The sequence below is a fragment of the Myotis daubentonii genome, chromosome 10, assembly GCF_963259705.1.
Source record: "Myotis daubentonii chromosome 10, mMyoDau2.1, whole genome shotgun sequence".
Lineage (NCBI taxonomy): Eukaryota > Metazoa > Chordata > Mammalia > Chiroptera > Vespertilionidae > Myotis > Myotis daubentonii.
Window position 1 is genome coordinate 57,367,551 of NC_081849.1, and position 24,070 is coordinate 57,391,620.

The 24,070-nt window shown below is 40.8% G+C and overlaps 1 protein-coding gene across 2 annotated transcripts in view; it reads left to right on the forward strand.

The window, feature by feature from the left end:
- The window catches only part of LRRC72 (leucine rich repeat containing 72), a 115,594-nt gene that overhangs the window by 78,769 nt on the left and 12,755 nt on the right, over nucleotides 1-24,070 (forward strand). For both annotated transcript variants that reach the window (XM_059712470.1, XM_059712471.1), the window contains exons 3-6: nucleotides 9,544-9,617; nucleotides 15,661-15,730; nucleotides 22,292-22,373; nucleotides 23,750-23,860. In XM_059712470.1, coding sequence (XP_059568453.1) covers nucleotides 9,544-9,617; nucleotides 15,661-15,730; nucleotides 22,292-22,373; nucleotides 23,750-23,860 — 337 coding nt within the window. The remainder of the gene's footprint in view (nucleotides 1-9,543; nucleotides 9,618-15,660; nucleotides 15,731-22,291; nucleotides 22,374-23,749; nucleotides 23,861-24,070) is intronic.

Here is a 24,070-nt window from a genome sequence, read left to right on the forward strand (position 1 = left end):
TACCTCAAAATCTAGCAGCTTAAGACAACAAACTTTATTTTGTCCATTTCTGGGATCTGGGTTTGGCTCAGCTGAGTGCCTCTGGCTTAGAGTCTCCCAGAGGCTGCAATCCAGGCCAGGCCTATTGTCTTCTCAAAGCTCCACTTGGGAGGATCTGCTTCCATACTGACTCACCTGGCTATTGTCAAGCTCCAGGCCCTCTCTGGCTGTTGGCCAGGCACATCAACACCTTGGATATGGGCCTCCCACAACATGGTAACTGGTTTAGCTCAGAGTGGACCAGAGAACAAGAGAAAAGGTGTCCAAGACAGAAGCCACTGTCTTTTCTGTAACCTTCTCTCAGAAGTGATATCCCATCCTTTCTGCCATATTCTATTGATTAGAAATGAGTTCACATGCAAGGGGAGGGGATTAGTTACACAAGTATGAGAAAACCAGGAGGTAGGGGTCACTGGGTTCTTGTAGAGTTAGTCTACTGTGTGTGTACATGTGTGTATATGCATGTGAATACACACACACACACATATATACACACACATACCCACCTAAATAAACCCACACATTTATAGAGATAAATAATTTATGCTTCAAATACCTGGTTGTTATATCCAACGTGTGATAAAATGAAGCATTCCTGCTAGCATAACAAGACTGTCTATAGAGTCTTGCAAAGCTGTCTTCCTTTGCTCTCCTCTCCCTGACTAATGCCTGTTGCCCTTCACACTGTTAAAATAAACTTCATTTCTCTATCTCCAAAGTACCCTTTCATGAATCTCTCAGGTTCAGGACCAAGATGCTATCACGCAATGCTCTAAGTCTTGCCATTTTTTGAGTTATTGGCATGGTGGTGCATTCGGAGGTAATAGGGGAAGCATTAGTCTCTCCACATCCCCATGGCACACGTCATTATCAGGGTTCTGAAGGAATACTGTCCACATGTAGTATTTCTTAAACTCTCTCAGGAAGGCAGCCATTTCCACTTCCTCCTTACATACCTTGTTTTCTCTCAAAATGCACACACCATCCTCCAAACTCCTACCTGTATTGGAACAGGAAGTGCTTCGGGTATGGAAACATTCCTTTACTGTCTGGAATAGCTAGAAATCTCAAGACAGAGCCCCAGCTTAACCAAATAATATAATTTTGAATTCCAAACCTGTGTTTCCTTTACTGTGATTTTACATTTTCTCCCAAGTACAGTGAGCCCCCATGTCTAAGCTCTATCACCCCAAACAGCCACTCTTTGACTACCCCTTGGGCCGAGGGGAGCACATGCCCAGAAGTACTCCCCTAGTTACTAGTTACAGGGTGTGAAAAAGGTGAGGAAGGCAAGAACTCCAGGTGAGTCCATCTGCTTGGTTCATGGGATGGTGGTAGTGGTGGGGGGTGAGTCCAGAGGACAACCTTAACAGGACTCTCTAAATCATGGAGCCCAGGAAAGAAGGTCCATTACCTGAAATTAGAGATGGTACTGGGTGGAAAAGTCATATAAATCATAAAAATTATTTTTATTGTAAGATTTCATTGCATGATGTCATTTAAATTACTAACCTTTCTCTCACTTTGCTTTAGACTTGACGAGTTATTGATAGAAGTTTATCCTAAGCTGTCAGTAAGCCTGCCTGACCTTATCTTTATGATAAGGGAGAGAGACATTGTCTTTATTATGCTGCACAATAAAAACAAAACACAAAAAGCATCTGCCCTTCCAAGACACTGTCTCTACCTTCCAAGCATGTTCCCTACACAAATATCCTAAAATATAGTCCTGAAAAAGGCAGTCACTGCCTCTTCTCCTAAAATGTGCAGTAACATGAAAGACTCATAGAGAATTCCATGAATTTCCAACATTCTATTGTCATTTTCATTTTGTGTAAACAGACAAAAAACGATAGCTATAATTAAAATGTTACTTTATTTAAACTTAGAACAGTGAAAATTGTGATGCTGTGGTCATCAAATAACATAAGAAGATATACCTTTCTTTGCATGTAAGAAGATTTTATTGTGACTGAGATATTGCTCATTCTATGCTCCTTCTACATGGTAGAAAATGGCTGGTAATTATTATTTTATCTAATAAATATTTTTTTGCTCACTTAGAAAAATAACATCCAGACTGATGACTGGAATTGTTAACAAAATTAGAGAGTTTTAAAAATTATGTAGTTTTAATGATAGCTATCATATGCACATTTTCTTCCTCATACATTTTTCACTGGGAAATTATTCTTAAAAACAATTACATGTCAACATCTCAGCAAGAATCTTCTGTGAACAATGCATACCACCTTTCTAGGAAAGTATAATTAAATAATAGATTTTTTTTTTTTAGCTAAACTTCCAGCTTCTCAATTTTACTACTGAAGAAACTGAGGACCAGAGACATTAAGTGACTCAAAGGTGGCCAACAACTAGTTAATGTCATAGCTGAGACTAAACCCCACATGCCCTGACTTGGAGCACAAGCTCTTTCTTCTTTTCCAAATCCACATCCATGATATGCTAGAGCTTTCAAACTGGGGTATGCATACCCCTGCAGGCAGTGGCGGCGTGCCAGAGCGGCAAAGCCACAGGATAAACACAGGGTGTCTTGCTTCAGTGTAAATATTGCTCAAAGATTGGAGGGGAGTTAGGGGGGAACCACTTTATTTTTATATTAAAACAAGATTGATTGTAAAGGAGAATGTACCTTTTACGTGAATTTTTTAAATTTCAGGCTGGGTTCCTCAGGCCATAATCCCACCCCATGGAGTTAACGTTCTCCCTGCTCACTCTGCCTGGGATGCTTCTTTTGTGGAAATTGTGTACCATCACTGTGAGGATGTCTAGGCAGGATCTTTCATCCAAAAGTACCTTTCCTAACCTCCGTTTTTCACATCCCATAATTAAATTTGCATTATTTTAGTCCTCGTGATCAGTTAAATTGTAATTTTTGGGGGGAGATGGGACACATTAAGACCTTATAAGAAATGAGTTATTTTCTTAAAAACAGAGCTGGATTTGTGTATTTACTTGTTTGTTGTTTTCTCTTCTTAATCAGTGTAAATTTTAAAGATTTAAACAAAAAGTCAAGGCTAAACATTTTAATGTGATTTTAGTAGAAATCAGCTGGCTAGTAGTTTACTTCTGTAAAAGGCTCTCAAAGTATTTTTGCATATGATTCTAAAACTCACATTTGAGTATGAATGAAATTGATCAAGTATTATACATGTCCATGTTTCCATGTGGCTTATTCATGAATGATATCTGAAATGCTGTAACATATATTAACAGCAAAAATGGGAGACAAAAGACCAGTAAACTATCTTACACATTTTTCTTAGTGGACCATTCCTCTCATTCGATTTCTATTTATGAGATAAAAACCATTTAAATAGTAGTTCTCAGATTATTACTCTCTCCACAGTGACTTGGAGGACTTTTACCCCCCCAGCCCCACCAGGCTGAAATATTTTGTGAAGTACTAAAATAGCATGTGCTTGATTTCTCCAGTGACATATTTTTGATGCTCTATTCTAACACTAGAATTTTTATATGCAAGTAGCCTGATTCATTTAAAAAAAAACTGTATTTAATTCTTAGGTTTCAAGTTCAAATTGGGAACCAAGAAACCAACTGGTTCCATTAAATCAACATTTATGGAATGCAGTGTCAATTCCTGACAGAAGATAGCGATGGCACAGAGAGAGTCCTGCCTCCTAAGTTTCCCAAGCGAGCGGGGAACCAAGTTCATATAAATAAGATCGTAAGACAGTGTGCACTAGAGGTACCAATAGAACTTGGGGAGACATCAAGTCTAGCTAAATAGTGGCTTATCGAACTCATTTTCTGCCAGAGGAAGGACTCCTCAGCTACTGAACCAATATGTGTTTACTGTTGGTCAATAAATTCAGCAAAGTGTTCTTTTTTCCTGGGCACCCGGAGCCTAGGGGTGCCTGGATACTGCCACCCCTATCTCCATCCCAGGACTCTAGGGTGAAGCAGTGGCCTTACAAAAATGTAAGGTGGCACACACAAAAATCAGGAAAATAAATCTTAATGCAATGTTTTTGCAAAACATCCATAATAAAGAATTTCAAAATTTTAAGTAAAGACAGGATCAACAGAACTGATTTTTTCCCCCTTTTGTCTCAAGTTCCAATAGGATTTCACCACCCCTACCCTCCACACATGACCAGTGGTCACCAGGCACATCTAATGTTAAGAACCTAAATTTTCTGATATTCTGCGCTCAAACCAATAAAATTGTTGGTTTTGGGGGACTGCCGTTGGGGTCCGCTGACCCACTCTGGCATAGCTGATCACTCGCTCTGCGGCACCCACAGAAGGCACCGCGCGCAAGGGAAACCACCACGTGGTGGGGCTGCAAGGACCCCACGTGCAAACGTCACAGAAGTCAGGATTTGGCTTCAAATCTCCCTGGTTTGGATTGGCTTTTAGTCGGCGAGATTGTGGTAACTGTTGGTAACAGTGGGAACAATGAGCTGCGGGCCAGACTGGGTCAGCCATAGGTGCCGCTGGCCGCCCTGGCGTCCTGATGGCCTGGGATCCGAAGCATCCGCCCCGCTCCTCCAGACTCTCCACGAGCCTAGCGAGCGCTCCAGGACGTGCCCTGGAGGTCAGCCACAGGGTAAGGGGCACCCCCTTCCCCAGACCAAGAGCCCCTCGGGTCCTTGCCCGAAGGGCCAGCCAGCCTGAGGCTGCCCCAGGGGTCTGTGGCGGAGGGGGTGGCGCATTGGGACCTCACGCTTCCACTAAGGACTGGAGGCTGCCCCTGGTACACACTAACAGACGTACACTGACCTCTTCCTACTCACCACCTGCTGCATATATAATTATGGCAGTTTAGAAAGTAGGTAACAGAGCCGTACATTTGGGCCTTAACTCTCCAAAATTAGATATATCCCCTAAAATGTTGTCCCCCTAAAGTGCAAACTGAGGAGGGAAGGTTCTCTGAGGAATCATACAAACAGAGTTGAAGGCAGTTAAGATAATGGCTTAAAGAATAAACTCCAGTGAGGATAAATGTCAAAAATAGGCAACATGGGAGCTAGCTAAGGGTCGTAGAGTTCTGGAACTTGTCTGCAAGGGCTGGGGACTCCCAGGAGTACGAAGCCCAGAGTTCTGTAATGAGCTGAAGGCTAAGTCCTAACTATCCGGTGGTGCATGACGCTATAGGATTGTATCTGTTATTGCAGTACGTAAACTGTCAAAGAGAGGGTAGTTCCTTCTATGGATTGAAATACACATAGATTAAAAAGCCCACGATTTTCAAACTTTTTTCTGTTTTCTCTAGATCCTAAGGTGTCAGGCAGTGGAGGAAGCTGCTACCATCCTCCCTGTTCTAGAACTGCCCACACCCCAATTCTGTGTTGGATTGTTTTTTTCCCCGGTCTGTTAATCAGTTAATTTGAAATCTGACTTTTCCCCCTCATCAGGTTACTGACATTGCTTCACAAATTCCATACCTTTTCTGGGTAATATCCTCTTCCACCCTATGCAACGGCAGGTTCAAATTCTACCTTCTTGAAATTCACTCACTCAGCTCCTATTGTCTTTTTGTTTCTCCTAACTCTACAACTGTCCTTTTTCTGTCCCCTTACCAAACTTGCCTCCCTCCTCCTCTTTCTAAAGGCAGATACCTCACAAGAATCTTACCTGGGCCCCACTCTCTCCTCTGGGCTGACCTGACTCGCCAGGCTGTACCTACTCTGAAATCTCTGGTGAGCTCCCTCGTCCACTTGCAGCTCTCTGCTGGATACCTTAGCCTGTTTGTCCCACCAGCGCCTCAGACCCAGCATTTCCAGGCTGAATTTGTCCTCTCTAACCAATAGTCACCTTTATCATCATCATGTTACCACATTACCATCATCACCTGGCACTCCCCTGGCCTTCTTCTCCACCTCCAGCTACTTGCCAGTTCCCCTCTGCTCTCTCCGCACATCCCATGCCAGAGCTGTTCACTGCTCATTCCCACTTGCCACTATCCCAGGGCAGGCTCATCCGCTCTTGCTTTGATTTTCCAGAGCCAGCCTTGCTTCCTGTCTGCACTTCTCTGCACCCGAGGCCATCATGCATGTCACTGCAAGTCATCTTCCTGGGGCCTCGTTTTTTCCCCACATCTTTTCTCCAGTTTAAAAATTCTGTCTCCTATTTCCCTATAACTGCAGAATTGAGTCCAGTGATTTTAAAATAACTTGATAATGGATATTGTTAAAAGCATTGATGTAGTTGTCTTGGTAAAAATCAGAGTCTTGTTGGACTTACACTGATTTCACCATGCAGTTAGTATATACATTTCATATACATGTGCATATATATGTATGTATATGTATATCATAAAATAAAATTAATTTTAAATGGTAAATTACATAAACTATGTGATTTTAAGTTAGAGTTCTTAGGCCTGTAAAGTTTTGCTTGCACGCTAAGTATACTCTTTGAGCTTAAATTTCAAAGTTAGCACAAATAATATGACCCCAAATCATCTTTCTTAATTTATTTCTCACAGTTGCCTTCCATGTGCCTTTCATTGTAGCCAAAGGCTGCACAGCCCTGTACTCTTCTAATTTTCTTCCTCACATCTTCTCTTTTGTGTAATTACTTCTCTCTGACTAAAACATCCACCCATCCATATCCTAGTTCTAATTTATCCTTGCCCTTTCAAGCCCACCCCAACTGAAATCTCAGCATTCCCAGGCCGAATTCACCAGAGTATATTTGGTGAATTGTCAGAGCCCTTAACAACCTTCCTTTGCAGTGTTTGATGGATAAATGGGCAGATAAGGTGTAGTTCATACATGCAATGGAATATTATTCAGCCTTAAAAAGGTAGGAAATTCTGACACACACTACAACATAGATGATTCTTTTAAAAAATATATATTTTATTGATTTTTTACAGAGAGGAAGGGAGAGGGATAGAGTTAGAAACATCGATGAGAGAGAAACATTAGCTGCCTCTTACACATCCCCTACTGTGCCTGCAGCCAAGGTACATGCTTTTGACTGGAATCAAACCGGGGACCCTTGAGTCTGCAGGCTGACGCTCTATCCACTGAGCCAAACCAGTTAGGGCAACATAGATGATTCTTGAAGACATTATGCTAAGTGAAATAAGTCAGTCACAAAAGGAGAAAAACTTGTGATTCCACTTCCATGGGGTACTCAGTGTAGTCAAATTCATAGGAATGGAAAGTAGAAGGGTGGTTGCCAGGGGATGGGGAGGGAGGAAATGCGGAGTTAGTGTTTACTGGGTGCAGAGTCTCATTTGAGAAGATGAAAACCTTCTGGAAATGGATAGTGGAGATGGTTGCACAGCAATGTGAATGTGCTGAACTGTAGGGTTAAAGTAGTAAGTTCTATATTATGTATGTTTCACCACAATAAAAAAAAAACTCTCTCAGGGGAAGAATGCTTGTTGTGCTTCTTTAGATGAAAGGAATATACTGCTAATGAAGTTGTGTGTTGATTGGGAATTGGAGCTGTTCCACAGTGGAGTCACTGAAACTTGAAACCTCTTGGCCCATCTTTGTGTTCTTTGGCACTTTGGCATTAATACATGATTCCAGATTCATAGGAAATTTTTGGTTGGAAAGAAACATATCATGATCAAAATCTGTGTAAATAAATAATTGATTACGCCAGTGGTTTCTGAATTATGCTGATAGTTTCAATTTCCCTTTTCATCTCTTAATTTTCAAAACTGAATTTAAATCCTTAATCATTCTGTGGCTAAACTTTTCAAAATGCGTATTAATCTCTGATTACTAAATTAATATGTGCTTATTATAAAATATTCAAACATTATTAAAAAGTATATTGTTTAGAAAGTGAAAGCTCCACATGATCTCAAGTGATAACTGTTGTTTACAATTTGGAGTGTGTGTATTTTATGTGCATATAAATGTATAGTAATGAAAATATTGTTACTCTTTCACATATCCTGCCAATGGAATTGTTACTTAAAAATACATTTCTGATATTATTATATGATCAGATATCCATCTCATATTTTTAAGCTACTGTGCAGTATTCTATTGTGAAGCTACATCTTAATTTAAATCATATACCAATTAATGGGACATATATCATAACTCTGATAATGTATGCTGAGGTGAGCAATGATATTCAATTTTGTGTGTGTGTTTGTGTACCACTGTGTTTCTGAGTGCTAGACGTGGAATGACGGAATCAAGTTAAAAGCACATTTATAATTTTAATAGGTAGCTGATAAATTTTAATTCTACCTTGGCTGGCCTTTAACATCCCAAATACTTTGGCAAAGTTGCAATTGACCATATATAAGCTGAAGGTTTAGATATTTCAGTTAAAGTACCCAGATGAAGATATGTAAGCCTGATGTATTGGGTTTTTCCAATTCCCAGATTCAGCTTGCTTGTTAGAGTAACAAAATACCTTGATGGAAATGCCAATACCTGATCCAATGAACTCTCTAAGCCTCAAGATTCAGCTTGCATAACAGGGTAACTAAGAAAGTTTAGGACAGTAAATTAGCAGCTGTTCCCCATCCCTAGGATATCTACCTTCATCACTTCTTTAGATATGTTCTCATCCCATTAAATCTTACTCCTCTTAAAGTCCTCTACTAAATAACAAAACCATTGTCAAAACTTCATAAATCACTTACTGACATTACAACCTCACCACCCACAACAAATCCCAGTTGAAATTTGGTGATTGTTTTGACTCTGATAATTACAATGTTTGTCAGAGTCCAGAAGTGCAATGACTATACTTTCCACTTTTGTTGTGTCTTGTTAGGTTTATTCCTTCATGGAAAATTACAGACAGGCTTTAATTTTTCCATATAATCTTAGGCCATGTGGCCTATAAATGTTATTTTATAATTTAGCAAAGGACCACAAAAGAAAAACAAAGTACCTAACTAGTTGTTGTTGGATTTGTATTTTCAAAACAAAGCTTATGGGAATAAAAATTGCTTCTTCTTCACCAAAAATTCCCACGGTGCAAGATGTTAGTAATTCATGAAAATTAAAGACATGATTTCTTTGCAAAGAAAGGGTAATGACATTTATTCACTCGTTCATTCATTTGTGTGACATTTATTGAGAATTTACAGGGTGCCAATTCCTGTATGGAAATGTACATTATAGTCCCTTCACCTCCAACCTTGATGTTGTCTTCTGTAAATATGGAAAACCTACCAAATATAAATTCTTTGTGTTTGAAGGAACATTTAAGAATATTTAAAGACTAAATCACTCTACCTCATAGAGAATGAAAACTTGTTTTTGGAGTATATGTACACATATTTTTTTCTCTTTGATTAAAAATTATTTAACACATCTGTGCCCAGGATTAAGGATAATGAAATTCAACCACAAAAATGATTAAATAATATATAATTGTAGTGTTGGAATTTATCAGTTTAGAGTGGTTGCCTCCATATTCACCTTTCCTTTGATCTCCTTGTAGACCTTATTGTTATTGACTTCAAATGTCTCCGTATTTTTGCTCAGTGGAATGTGCCTTGACAGAGTAATTATATGTTATCAGGCAGTTGAAGATCAGCTAAAGATATGTGGCCACAAGAGGGATGTTGATGTCTTTGAGCTGTTCCTTTCTCAAAAGTAAGTGTACTTTAGGTAAGAAATAGAAAAGCATCGATTATAATGTTTCACAGATTCAAATGTTCTTTTCCAGTCCTACCTCACCCCTACTCACTCCTATCCAAAGACTGGATGGGAAAGTACCACACTCTAATTACTTTACCACTTATTGGAGTCACAATCTCTATTGGAGAGGCAGAACAGTGGAATGGATGAGAACAAAGATTATGGAGCCAAGCTAAGTTTAATCCCAGTTCTGCCTCTTCCATCTGGGTGATCTTTGTCAAGTTTAGCAAAAAAAAACTATGGAATATACAATTATATATGAACTAGAGGCCCAGTGCACTAATTCGTGCTTGGGTGTGGGGTCCTGAGGAGGGGTGGGGGTGGGAGTGGGGGAGCCCAAGACGCAATCGGCTCTCTGGGCAAGTGGTGGGACACCCTTGCTGGCCGGAATCCGTCTCGCTGACATTTTCTGACATTCCTGCCAGTTGTCAGGAGCCACTTGGCGGCCACTTTTATATTGTTTCTTCCTAGGGAGGGGAAGTGGCTGCAGTGCCCAAAGCTGACTTCCAGGAGGTCATGCCAGTGGCACTGGTCCATCAGTGCCTGGCCCATTCTCTGGAGATTGGACCTGCAAGACTACTGAGGGAGTGAGTGACTGCCACTGGGCTACTGAGCTGCAGGGATGAGTTGGTCAGCTCAGTGGTGCTCCTGCTGTGGGAATGCACTGACCACCAGGGGGCAGCTCCTGCATTAAGCGTCTGCCCCCTGGTGGTCAGTGCATGTCATAGCGACCAGTCGACCAGTCATTCAATCATTCAGTGACTTAGGCTTTTATATATATACTAGAGGCCCGGTGCACAAAAATTTGTGCACTCGGGGAGGGAGGGGGGGGTCCCTCAGCCCGGCCTGTGCCCTCTCCCAGTCTGGGACCCCTCGGGAGATAACGACCTGCTGGCTTAGACCTGCTGCCGGGTGGCAGAGGGCAGGCCCAATCCCTAGGTGCAGCCCCTGGTCGGGCTCAGAGCAGGGCCATTTGGGGAGTTGGGGCACCGCCCCATGTCATGCACAGAGCAGGGAGGATCAGGAGGTTGCGATGCCACCCTCAGTCATGCTCAGGGTAGGGCCGATTGGGGGGTTGGGGCACCGCCCCCTGTCACACTCAAGGCAGGGTCGATGGGGAGGTTGCGGCGCAACCCCCTGTCACGCACAGAGCAGGGCCAATCAGGGGGTTGGGGCGCTGGCCCCTGTCACTCACAGAGCAGAGCCCATCAGAGGGGTTGGGGCGCCGCCACTCTCACACTCAGGGCAGGGCCGAAGGGGAGGTTATGGCTCTACCCCGTCACACACAGAGCAGGACCTGTTGGGGGGGGCGGGGGGGAGGGGGTTGGGGCACCACACCCTGTCACACACAGAGCAGGGCCGATCAGGGGGTTGGGGCACTGCACCCTGTCACACACAGAGCCGCAGAGCGATCAGGGGGTTGGGGAGCTCCCCCCTATCAGGCACAGAGCAGGTCTGATCAGGGGTTTGGGGCGCCTTCCCCTGTCCCGAACAGAGCAGGGCGGATAGGGAGGTTGTGGCCCCGCCCCCTGTCGCACACAGAGCCGCAGGGCGATCAGGGGGTTCAGGGGGTTTGGGCACTGCCCCCTGTCACACTGATGCCGGTGCCGGGAGGCCTCGCGGCTCCGCTGATCCCCGTGCACTGGGTGTGTGTGGGGGGGGAGTGTCCCTCAGCCCAGCCTGCCCCCTCTCACATACTGGGAGCCCTCAGGCGTTGACCCCCATCACCCTCCAATCGCAGGATCGGCCCCTTGCCCAGGCCTGATGCCTCTGGCCTAGGCGTTCGGCCCGGGCAGCGGGGACCCGCAGCTGCAGCGGCCCTGTGATCGTGGGCTTCGCTTTAGGCCCAGGCAAGGGACCCCTAGCTCCTGGGACTGCCAGCTTCCATCACTGGCTCCACCCCTACTTCCTGCTATCACTGGCCAGGGCGGAAAAGGCACCTGATTCTCCGATCATGGCTGGGGGGCAGGGCAAAGGCGGCCCCAGGGCCGCCTTTGCCCTGCCCCCCAGCTCTTAGCTCCCCCCTGGGTTTCCGATCACTGTCAGTGGCAGGGGGCTTCTTCTTGCTTTCCCTTTGGCCTCCCTGCATTGTGCCTACATATGCAAATTAACCGTCATCTTGTTGGCAGTTAACTGCCATCTCAGTTGGCAGTTAATTTGCATATAGCCCTGATTAGCCAATGAAAAGGGTAGCTCGTATGCCAATTACCATTTTTCTCTTTTATTAGTGTTGACTAGAGGCCCGTTGCATGAAGATTCACGCAATAGGCCTTCCTTCCCCTGGCTGCTGGCACTGGTTTCCTCCTGCACCTGGGACCCAGGCTTTTGCTCCGGCTGCAGCAGCGAGGCTAGGCTTCTCCGCTCCGGCTGCAGTGGAGAAGCCAGGCCGGAGTGGAGAAGCCAAACCTCTTCAGTCTTCAGTCATCTTCAGTCTTCGCTCAGTGCCTGCATATGCAAATTAACCGCCATCTTTGTTGGGTGAATTTGCATACTCATCCTGATTGGCTGGTGGGCGTAGTGGAATGACATAAATTTGCATGTTTCTCTTTTATTAGTGTAGATAGATTTTAGAGAAACAGATGAATATATATTTTTAGGTTAAGTATGTCCCACGCTGCATTTGCTGTTACTCTGAAATTCACAAATTGGGTGTCCTATATTTTATCTGGGAATCCAATCACTTGTATATATATAACAATACTACCTGCTTCACAGGATTGTTGTGAGGATTAGGTGAATGAGTAGTTGGGGAGGGCCTGTATACTATAAAAATAACTCCTACCTAACAATCCCTATACTGTTATTGGTAAGTGGGAAAACCTCTCCTTTTTATAATAACCTTCTTTGATTCCACTCCAACTCCCCAAGGTGGCACATGGCAAAAGTCACTGTGCTCTGCAGAGCAGTCACCATGCCTGAGATAGATGCCAGGAGGAGGGGGAAGGAGAAGTTATGGGTTGGATTGGACTCTGACAGTACAGTGTGTACTAGCCAAGTGACACCTGTGCAGTCAGTTTGCATTTCAATAACGATGACCCTATTCTTCCCTTCAAGCTTTTTAATCTCCGTGACTTTTATGCATTTTTTAAAATAAACTTAATAAATTTCTACTCATATGTAATTTATGGAACTCAGTTACTCTTTAAAGATAATGTTCTATTTGCTCTGGCCAGGTGGCTCAGTTGGTTGGAGCATTGTCCAGTGCACCAAAAAGGTTGTGGGTTAAATTCCTGGTTAGGGCACAGAGAGGAGGCAACCAATTGATGTTTCTCTCTCCCCCTCTCTCTCTCTTACTCTCCATTCCTCTCTCTCTAAAATCAATAAAAACATATCCTTGGATGAGGATTTTTTTTTAATGTTCTACTTTATCAATGAAGTTAATCACTTTACCTCTGGTAATTGAAGGAAATTGTTTATTAATAAACATGTTTCTTTTTGTTATATATAAGTATTTTTTTAATTTATTAGTGCAGAGAAAAAATATTTAATTTGCTGTGGCCCTGAATCTCTTGGAAGCAAGGGAATAAATAACTGGCCAATTTAAGATTTTTAAATATATATTTTATTATGGAACAGGTATGGTAGATAATTCTGACACACTTAGGGTCATGCTTTGAACCTTTCTATATAGATTAGCTACTTTTACAACAACAATCAATATTTTATGTGATCAAATGATGGCACCTTGGCATTTCATGATTTTAACAACTGTACACTATTGACCTAACGGGTAAGTAGATAACAAAAAAAAGATTTGAAGCATTAGAAAAAAATTAGAAATATTTATCTTCTGACAGTGGGTAATTAGTGGTCTTATCAATTAAAGGACAACACATTTTTTATCCTAAGTTTGCCACTTAACCCATCTGGGTACAAAAAAACAAAACAAAACCAAAAAAAGTTGCACAGTCCAGATGCCAGTAAACTGGGTTATTTGCCTGTCTTTGTTGAGCTTGGAAAATGGAAAGCATCTTACCAATGACTCCTGGAGAAATCGCTGAGAACACATACTGTGGCAGATGTTCTTTAGAGAATACCAGCTACTGAATGTAAAAAGGAGAGGATGACAGGTCAGCATTTTATAATACCAAATCTACTGATTCAGGCAAAGTCACCCAGAGAAGCTAAACCCATTGAATAAATAGTTATTAAGTAATGAGATATACACATAGTCTCTGAGTTTTGCCCCACATATTACTTTTCAATGACAAAGTTTGTACTTTTTATAGTGGAGAGACCTGGCAGATACAGGCTTAACCCAGTGACTGACCTTTTAGCTTCACCAACAGTAGGACAAGCAGCAGCATTTGTCTCCCGATGTGATGTGGTAATTACCTCCTTTGTTACTGAAAAATTGTCTACCTTAGATTTAATCATGAGGACGTAACCAGGCAAATCAATAATGTGAGACATTCTAGCATACAGCTGTCCTGGACTCTTCAAAAGTCAATGTTAAGGGGAAAAAAGAAAAGTGGCTGCTCTAAATTTAAGACTATGTGATTTTACCAACTGAAAAAGCCATGCATGAGTGTTGATAGGGTTATGGATTGAAACAAACTATAAAATATAGGAGGCAACAGGGACAATTTGAATATGAACAGTATATTAGATGATATGAATGAATTCAATTTCATTTTCCTAGGTGTGATAATGGTATTGTGGTTATACAGGAGAATGTCCCTATTTAAGGATGTGCTTGAAGAACTTAGGAGTGAGAGCCCTGCAATAATAATCTGCAATTTATTTTCAAATGATTCCCCCAGGAAATGATCAACCAATAAGTAGATATGTTATATAGGTAAGAGAGGGTGAGTGGCAAAAACATTAAAAATGATAAGTGCTATATAAGCATTCATTATATGATTCCTTCACCTTTTCTTAGATTTGAAAGTTTTCAATATAAAAATTTGATAAGAGGGGCTTCTCTTGTTTAGAAATGTTTGCATGATTTAAGAAATATATTTGCTTAAAAAATTAGGACAATAATTAGTCCCTCAGTGTCGCTTGGCTAAAGAAATATAAATGTGAAAGTATGTTGCCACATGAGTTAATGTAGGTAATATTAATTAACATTAATATTTTTAAATTGCTTAGAAAAGTGCCTGGCACACAGGGTATGCTCTATACATGTGTGATAGAGACATCTGTGTGCATACTGAGCCTGGGCCCACAATTTCTGCCCTGAGAAGTAGAAGAGATCTGAATACCTCAGCCCACAGCAGCCACTCACAGGCTTTGCCTCTTTGCTGACAGCTCCCCATCCACAGCCATGCCTGTCCCTTAGCTGAGTGAGCTGCACCAACAACAAGGCCCAGTTCAAGAAGGATGGGCAATATTTTGACCTCATCCTATATAATAAAGAGCTAATATGCTAATTAGACCGAACAACGGAACAACCTTCCATACATTTTTCCAGACAACCTTCCGGACAAAGCCAGGGCTGTGAAGGCCGAGTCCCTGGCACACATTTTGTACATTGGGCCTCTAGTAGTCAATAAACAACAAAGGGAGAATAAAGCACTTTACTCTGTCTCTGTCTCTTGGTGCACTGCAATCTCCATATCTTAAACCCAGTCTGGCCAAGATCTGGGCAAACCCAAAGTAACAAGCCGGCAGACACTGTTGAAGGAGGAGCTAATGGCATTTCTCACATTTATCTGTGAGTTCAATGTCTGCTGCCCTTTTATCCCTCTCCCCTCACCCCAGTAAAATCGTTTCTTTAAATTGAGATTCCAATAAATTAAATCATAATGAGGTATCAATTTCTACTAATGTGATAAAATGCTCCCCTTTAAGTATTTGTTTTAACTGGCTAACAAAATCTTAATCCAAATGAATGAAGTATTAAAAATGGAAGTTTGGAAAATAACATGTAAGTGCCAACAATTTTGAAAGGACAAAGAAAGAAGTTTATTCAGTTACTCCAAAGTCATACTATAAATATCCTGCCTTACCTACAACTGAACTAATCATTGCTAATATTTACTTTCTTTTTCAGGGAGCTGACAGATGTTATTGATCTTTCTAGGTTTAGAAAATTAAAATACTTATGGCTGCATCATAACAAGGTAACATATTTTATCTCTAAATGTCTCTATAATTAAGTTTTAATAGAGCTAATTTTTAAAAGTATTATTTTCTGTACCTAATTTAAACTTAAGTGAGAAAGTTTATATGCATATATGTATGTATTTGAATAGCACAGTTTGCGAGATATTATTATACCACAACTGCTTGTGTCTCCATGTCCTGTGAAAGCTGTTCAGAGGAGCTATTCCTTCCAGTCCCATGGCTTTTCTCACCTCTCCTATGTCATTAGAAATCTTACAGTTCATTTGAATTATAGTCACAGTTCAGAAATAAGAATGTCTAGGAGAATATATTAATCAACTTTTGATCTTCATTCATAAATGAGATATCCCCTCACCTTTTCTCCCATATCCAGCTAAGCCTGGTGGCAGAGTGCCACCTGCCTTCTTTGTCAGCTTAAGGAGGTGTGGTGGGTTTTCATTCCTTCTCACCTTCACCCCAATCTTCTCCATAATTGGTATGGAATCTCTAGGAATGGGGAGATGTGGAGGTAGAGGAAAGGCAAGGGAGAAAGTTATTTGGTTTGCACCCTCTGGTACTAAAAAAAAATTGAGTTTTTTCTCTTAATGGGTTATTGAGAAGCTTCCCTACTAGGTTACTCCAACTGTAATTCCTCTCTGCTGGCCACTTCTGACCGCCCCTCACCACTTATCCCAGTGGTACTTACAACTGAATGTCTCCAGGCCTTGACAACGCACCCTCTTGGGCAGGGTTTCTTTTATCCTGCCCCAGATCAATATTCCTACAACCGTCTCCCATGCAGTTCCCGGGGCTCACACACCTTTGTCCTGCTATCAGGGGCTAAGGGGGGGGAGTTACCCCCCAGTTGCTACCCATGCTGATCTAGCCTCCTCAGTAAGTGCCATACACTAAGCTATCATGTCCCCAACTGCAGGGACACCCTTCAAGGTCACTGAGTGAGGCCCCTATATCTTCTCTTAGAGGCTAGCATTTAGGAGGCCACCACCTCCCCTAGAGTGGGAGCCTGGGGGGCTCTAAGCCATCTCCAAGTCAAAGAGCAGGACTGAACCAAAATGCAGACCCAGTCATTACAGTTAGCTGGTCAGTAGTTGGTTATCCTCAACTTTCAAAAATTTGAGTTTCCAGCAGCTTTCATTTTACTCATTGTAAATCCACTATACCATCTTAGCATTTTGAATTTAGACTTTCAAATGCCAGCTAAATAAAAAAAGGTTTCTTGAGTTTTCAGCAATAGTGTGCTTATCAAGCAGTAGTCCAGACTCACAGCACTGAGTCTTGAAGCAGCCATGTTCATGAAAGTATTTCAATATCACATTGCATTTTCAGTCTTTTTTACAACCAAGTAAATGGAAAATGAAAGAGCTCCTAGTATTAAGTGTAAGCACAAGTCTCATAAGCTTGAAATAATTTCTAGAAGAACAAACACAAATAGCTCTGAGACCCAGCCAGCTAATGACTGAAATGGAAAGTACTTGCACTACTTAAGGGCACACAAGTTCAAAACGCTTTATAGCACTCTGCCAAAAGCCATCCTGGGTCACAGTGGGCGACCTCTGATGAGAAAAAGATGGAAATCACCAGGCATGGCAGAAGTGACTAATCTTTGTTTCTCATGTGTGCTCCTTGTGGTGTTCAGTTTTAAAGGGGGGAACATGTACAGCTGTTGGCAATAGGTCTAGAGAGAGAGGTGATTAGGAACTTTGTAATATTTTTTGGAGTTCTGGTAGTGGACACCATCCAACTTCCAACCAGTCATTGAATGTTCATGCAGTTGACTGGCAGATACGTTATGTACATACGAAGGGATTATGTATACTGTCAACTGTTTTACTCTCTTTTGTTTTTGAAGGGGGATTGGTAGGGAAGGGATGTAAAAACAGGCAGTATTCATTTCTTGTACTTGATTCTTTATGTTCAACAAACTAGCTATGTTATTTCCAAAATCACCATCACTTAACTTTGTTTTTAGACCTATGCACCAGGAGGTCACAAGCTCAACTCCCAGTCAGGGGACATGCCTAGGTTGCGGGCTCGATCCCCAGCAGGGGATGTGCAGGAGGCAACTGATTGATGTTTCTTTCTCATGTTTCTCTCTTATCGATGTTTCTATCTCTCTCTCCCTCTCTCTTCCTCTCTCTCTCTAAAATCAATTAAAAATATTTTTAAAAAATACTTTTTTAGCCCACATAACACTGAAAGGAGAGCATACCCAAAATAAGTTTTAAGTGGTTGTGGGTAAGTGAATAAGTTGTTGTGAGTTTTCTTATTGATCAATAACTTACTGGTTGCTAAGTTACCACACTTCATGAAAAATTAAAATTTTTTTTCAAGATCCAAAACTTTAATGGGCATATTAGCTATGATAGTACTTCCTCAGAGGGCCTTTGTTTCCTCTGGATATCTTCTTGCCTGGATGTGAAGCCAGGAATCATCCTGCTAACTTGAGAATGGATCCAACATTGAGAGAAAAGCAGAGCCCAGAAAATCATTGAGTGACTAAGAGGCTGAGGCTCTCACAAGCCCTGGACTTCTTGGTGTGTGACATAAATATATGTTCTAATTTACGTGCCAGTATGAGTTGAGCTTAGGAGTTACTTGGAGCCAGTAGCATCCTATCTGGTACAGCTTATTCTGTACTTACATTTAGGCCATCGGTAGAATCCTAAATAATAAAAGCCCAGTGACCATAATGGCAGAATGACCAGAATGACCGCTCAACCAGTCACTATGAGGTGCACTGATCACCTCTTGGTCCCTTCCCCACCCCCCACCCCCAGCCAGCAGGCTCTGATTGCCGGATGGCAAACGGGGAGCCAGGGTGGGTGGTGGTAGGAAGGGCAGGATTGGTGAGTAGGTGGAATGGCCGACCTCTTGGTCCCTCCCCCGGCCCGCAGGCTCCGATCACCACATGGCGAATGGGAAACTGGGGTGGGTGGCAGGGGATGTGCGAGGTGCCAGGCCAAGGCTCGTACACTGCTGGTTGCCCCACACACAGAGGCCAACCCACGGCAGGGTTGGGGCCATGAGTGGGCGGGACCAGCTGACCTCTCGGTCCCTCCCCTCCCCCCCCAGCCGTTAGGCTCCCATTGCCTGATGGCAAACTGGGAACCCGGTGGGTGGCAGCGGAGGGCAAGACCGGCTGCCGGAAGCCAGGGAAGATGGCCCTGGTCAAAGGCTAGGCCTAGGGACCATACCGTGCACGATTTTATGTGCCGGGCCTCTAGTTTAACAATAAATGTGATGGTACCTGTTCTAGTGATAAAAACAGGAAGTGCAGAGAGAGGGGCTGGTGAGGACATTGCATTTGCAAACTGTGTGGAGTGGAATGAGAGAAAGCAGTTGTCTTGGGAGGCAATGACTGTAGCCTGCTATGCTTGGAGACCTGTGTACTAAAAGAGTGAATACTTCTCCCCTTTAGTATCTAGTGGATGATAAACACTTCTGGTCTGACCCTGGACTAGCAAACTAAATTGATACAGGTTGTTTCTAAGGACCTCCAATGCCCCAGCTTGCCTAGGTTTGCTCAGGTGACTCTGGTTCCTTCATTATGCTCTCTCAGGGCTGGTTTCCCCCTCATACTGCATAGATATTCACTAGTTCTGCTCCTCCTCCCTTTATGGGTCACATTTTTCTAACCTCGCCTGGTTTGATAAGTGGGAGACAGCTGCACTCAGGCCATCTCAGGACTCCCTTCCATGGCCCATCTTCTAATCTAGCGGGCCTGAGTGAGGAAATTTTTGGTCCACAGTTTATCCCTTCCAACTTTTCATAAGAAGTTGAGTCTGCTCAGACAATTGATCTAAGTGATTTATTTGTCTTTTATACTACAATTAAGTTCTGTTCTGGTTCATTACCTCAAAAATTTTTTCAGATATTTAATAATAAGCCTGTAATATTGCTAGCACAATGCTAGTATTTTTCTATTTCTGGAAGAACCAGCAGTACTTTGGTAGTTTCATTTGTCTCAGATTAGAATAAGCTTTTGATTAAAAAAGCAAACAGACAAACAAACAAAAAACACGGCATAATGCCTTACCATGCAGCTGTCCAAAATGGAATCTGAATTTCTTCCCTGTAGCAAAAACCAGGTGACAAAGTTTACAAACTAAATTTAAATGAAAATACCTCTTCTAGCAAAGTCAATGCTTATAAACTTCATTATCTGAAAAATAATTGAAATACTTATTTATAACATTTTCCACGCAAGCTGACGAGAGAATGACTGGACTGAAGTAAACAAAAATGCCTTAAAAAAGATCCTGAGCTTATTCTTCTACGCCATTATGTTGTTTCTCATCTCCCGGACATTAGTACATATTGAAAATTTGCTAGTGAGCAGAAACTTATGTGTTTTAGGAAGGAATATTGGTGTTCAAGACTAGTAAACCACAATTTTAAAATTGAAATACTTATTTTTAATGTGCTGTTTTAAGTATTTTCAAAGAATTCTTTGAATTGCAGTACTCATTTTCAGGTAGTTTTCTGAGCTTTGTATCATGAATTTAAGTTGGTTCCTTTAATCAGGTTTAGGTATACGTATTTTAATTATTTATTTATACATACCCTACCTTGTTCAACAAAACCATTTAGAGCAGCACAAACCCCATGGTAGAGTATAAGACCTGTGAATGAATAAAACGAACTAGCGTGCATTCCATATAATTTGAGTACTTGTGTGTTTCTGTTACCTCAGGGCAACATTAATTATATCCCTCATGTCAACTTTGTTAAAAGAATCATATTTTGCCAAATATTTAAAACCTCCTCAAAAAAGTAAGTCAAGGTAAATAACCTAAATAAGATCTCAATGCATGGTTGTGAAATTCATAGATATGTGCACTATATATTTGGCTATTCTTAAAAATGATTTATCTCAGGAATGTAACCTATTTTTGGAAAAGAGCTTATACAAAAATTTTAGTAACATGGAATAAAGAAGGGAAAAGATGAGAATAAAAGTCTGTTTATACTGAATAAAATATTTGTAATACATTTTTATAGTATAGATTGTATTTTTAAGTATTGTACATACTTTAAACCAAGCTACACATGAACTTTTTTTGATTAACTGGATAGGAAAACCATGAAAATAAATTTAGGAATCTTGGAAATGTATTGCAATTTTTCTTTTTTTTTTTCCTATGTAATTTTGTATATTGTTAAAATTCTCCCCAACTAATACTTAGTTTTATGTAAATTTAAGAAATAATGTAATTTCATTATTCCAGTATACAGTAATAGATCCTTTTAAATATCACATGATTATAGAATTTTTCAGAATTTCATCGTGTTAATCACTGATCAATAGTTCTTTGCTCCTAGGTTTTAACCTTAGTACCACTGACTTTTCGAACTGGATGATTCTTGATTGTGGGGGCTGTTTTATGCATTTTTGAATGTTTAGTAGCATCGCTGGCCTCTACCTGCTGCATCTAGAAAACTTCCCCCCAGAAGTGACAACTTAAAATATTTCTAGACATTCACAAATGCCCCTTGGGGAGAGATTGCCCACCCAATTCAGTGGACATAGTGATCTATAGAAGCCTAAGTCAAAACATGTCATTCCTCTGCTCCAAACCTCCAATGATTTCCTGTTAATTTCAGCCAACTTCTTACACGAACCCTCAAGGCCCCACACAAGTAGACCCTGATGACATCGGACCTCATTCCTCACCTTCACTTCCTGGCTCACTCGGATCCAGCCACACCAGGCACTGTACTGTCCCTGGCCTGTGCACTGGCTAGACCCCAGGTGCTCCCCTTACATGCCCCTTCATCAAGAATTTGTTCAAGCCCGGCCAGTGTGGCTCAGTGGTTGAGCACTGAGGTCACGGTTCAATTCCTAGTCAGGGCATATGCCTGGGTAGCGGACTCCATCCCAGCAGAAGGCAGCCAATCAATGATTCTCTCTCTTGATGTTTCTATTCGTCTCTCCCTTTCCCCACCTCTCTCTGAAATCAATAAAAACGTATTTTAAAAAAGAGTTTGTTCAAATATTACCTCCTCTTTAAGGACTACTCTGACCAACTCATCTAGAATATAACACTACCTTAATACTAGCACTCCAAATATCTATACTTTCCAGATCCAATGAGTCTGTATGGGAAAGAATGTGAGAAATATTTTTAGAGCAAAATGTCTAGGTAGGGCCCTTTTACAGAAGCTTTGGAAACCATGCAAGGGTTGAGATATGGTAAGAGGGGTTTATATTAAATTATCTAAAAACATCCTTTATACCACACTGTCGTCAAAGACAATCGAGATGTAAATTCATAGCCCAGACCAAAGGTCACAAATAATTAAAAATAACAGCAAACATCTAATTTCTATGATCTATATAGATAAAAGCCTAATATGCAAAGTGTCCCCTCAGGAGTTCAGTCACTCGCTATGACATGTGCTGACCACCAGGGGAAGGCTCCGGCCAGCAGCCAGAAGGCCCCGATCGGCCCTGATCACTGGCCAGGCACCAGGCCTTTAGTCTTACTATAATTTTATATGCATATGGATATATAATTATTGTAGAAAGTAAATTGTTCTCTAACTCTCATTTTCAGCTCCATGAAATAACATTTCTAACTAGAAACTATTGTCTGACAGAATTGTATCTAAACAACAATGCAATTATTGAAATAGAAGGTATGTCTAAATTTTCTCTATTGATTGAATGAATTTTCAGTTAAGTAATAACTTTTAACTTTGCCATTGCTAATGGCATGCAAAAATCTGTTTTAACATTCCTGTTGAAAATTTATGATGGAATCTATTAATTTTTAGCATTATATACATTTCATTTTAAGAAATGTTCTTTTAATTACAGTTTTTTAAAAAATATATATATTTTATTGATTTTTTACAGAGAGAAAGGGTGAGGGAAAGAGAGTTAGAAACATTGATGAGAGAGAAACACCTATCAGCTGCCTCCTGCACACTCCCTACTGGGTATGTGCCCGCAACCAAGGTACATGCCCTTGACCGGAATCAAACCTGGGACCCTTGAGTCCTCAGGCCGGTGCTCTAGTTTTAATGCAATCTTGTCTTGTGTCTTGATATTCAAAAGGTAAATGAATATTTTTAACAGAAATTTTGCCATTTTATTGCACAGTTGGACACAAACTATATACCATGGAAACACATTTTAACAATATTTGGGAGCATTTATAAATATAACAACTTTATAAATAGTCTTAATGTTTTTTATTGGTTGTAATTTTTACCAGTCAAATTTTTTCATTATGAATTAATTTTATATATGCAACAATCTCTAAACTGACAATTTCAAACCAGGTATAAAAGTACATGATGTACTATGTCCATGAAATATGAAGAGGTACAACACAAAACATTTTTCTTTAATATTATTATAATAGAATCAAAATGTCAAATTTTAATATCTACCATGTCCCATGAAGGAAGAAAAGTTTGCCAATTAAGGTATGATGTGGCTATCACAAATTTAGAATCAACAAAAATGATACGAATATTTGGTTCTGTATAGTGTAAAGAAAATATTTTGGGAGGGGTTATTTTTATTGTTGGCTCTATTATAGATGTTCCCATTCCCCTCATGTTCCTTCTCCATCCAGCCCCTACACCCCACCCTTCCCTCTGACCATCACCATAGGTTGTCTGTGTCCATGGGTTATGCATATATGTTCTTTGACTAATCCCTTCACCTTTGGGGAAAGATATTGAATTGAATGAGTATTCCCTTGATTGGCATTATAAATCTAAGTAACATTGGCAAAATAGGACAAAACAAAAAAGAAAATAACCCTTCTAAAATAAAATAAATCATTACTACAGAAAAAAAGCTGTAAAACAAAAACAATGAAAAGAAATTGATTCTACATTACCACTTTATACTCAATTAATTGAATTCTTATGCTTTGTTCTATTCTTAATGGTAATTCATAATATTATTGATAATAATTCTTTCACCAGCTGTAATGTATTCTTTTAGTGTGTTTAATTGGCATTAAAAGTATTTAAAGTCTTGTAAAAATTTTTTTTAGGCCTGCACTATTTGCCTTCGTTGCATATACTCCTGCTGCACCACAATGAGTTAACAAACATCGATGCAACAGTGAAGGAATTAAAGGGAATGCTAAATCTGAAGATCCTAAGTATTAATTTGCACTTTTATATATGGCTATAAGTTAAAATAGTAAAACACAGGACATCTTTTAATTTTCTTATTTAAATTAGATCAATAACTAAAATACTTAGATATTCCTGAAAACAAGACTAGATCTTGTTCCTTTTAAAAATATGTTTTGGAAAGAATAATAGGTAGGAAAAAAAAATTTTTTGTGGAATTATATGGCATGCCAAAT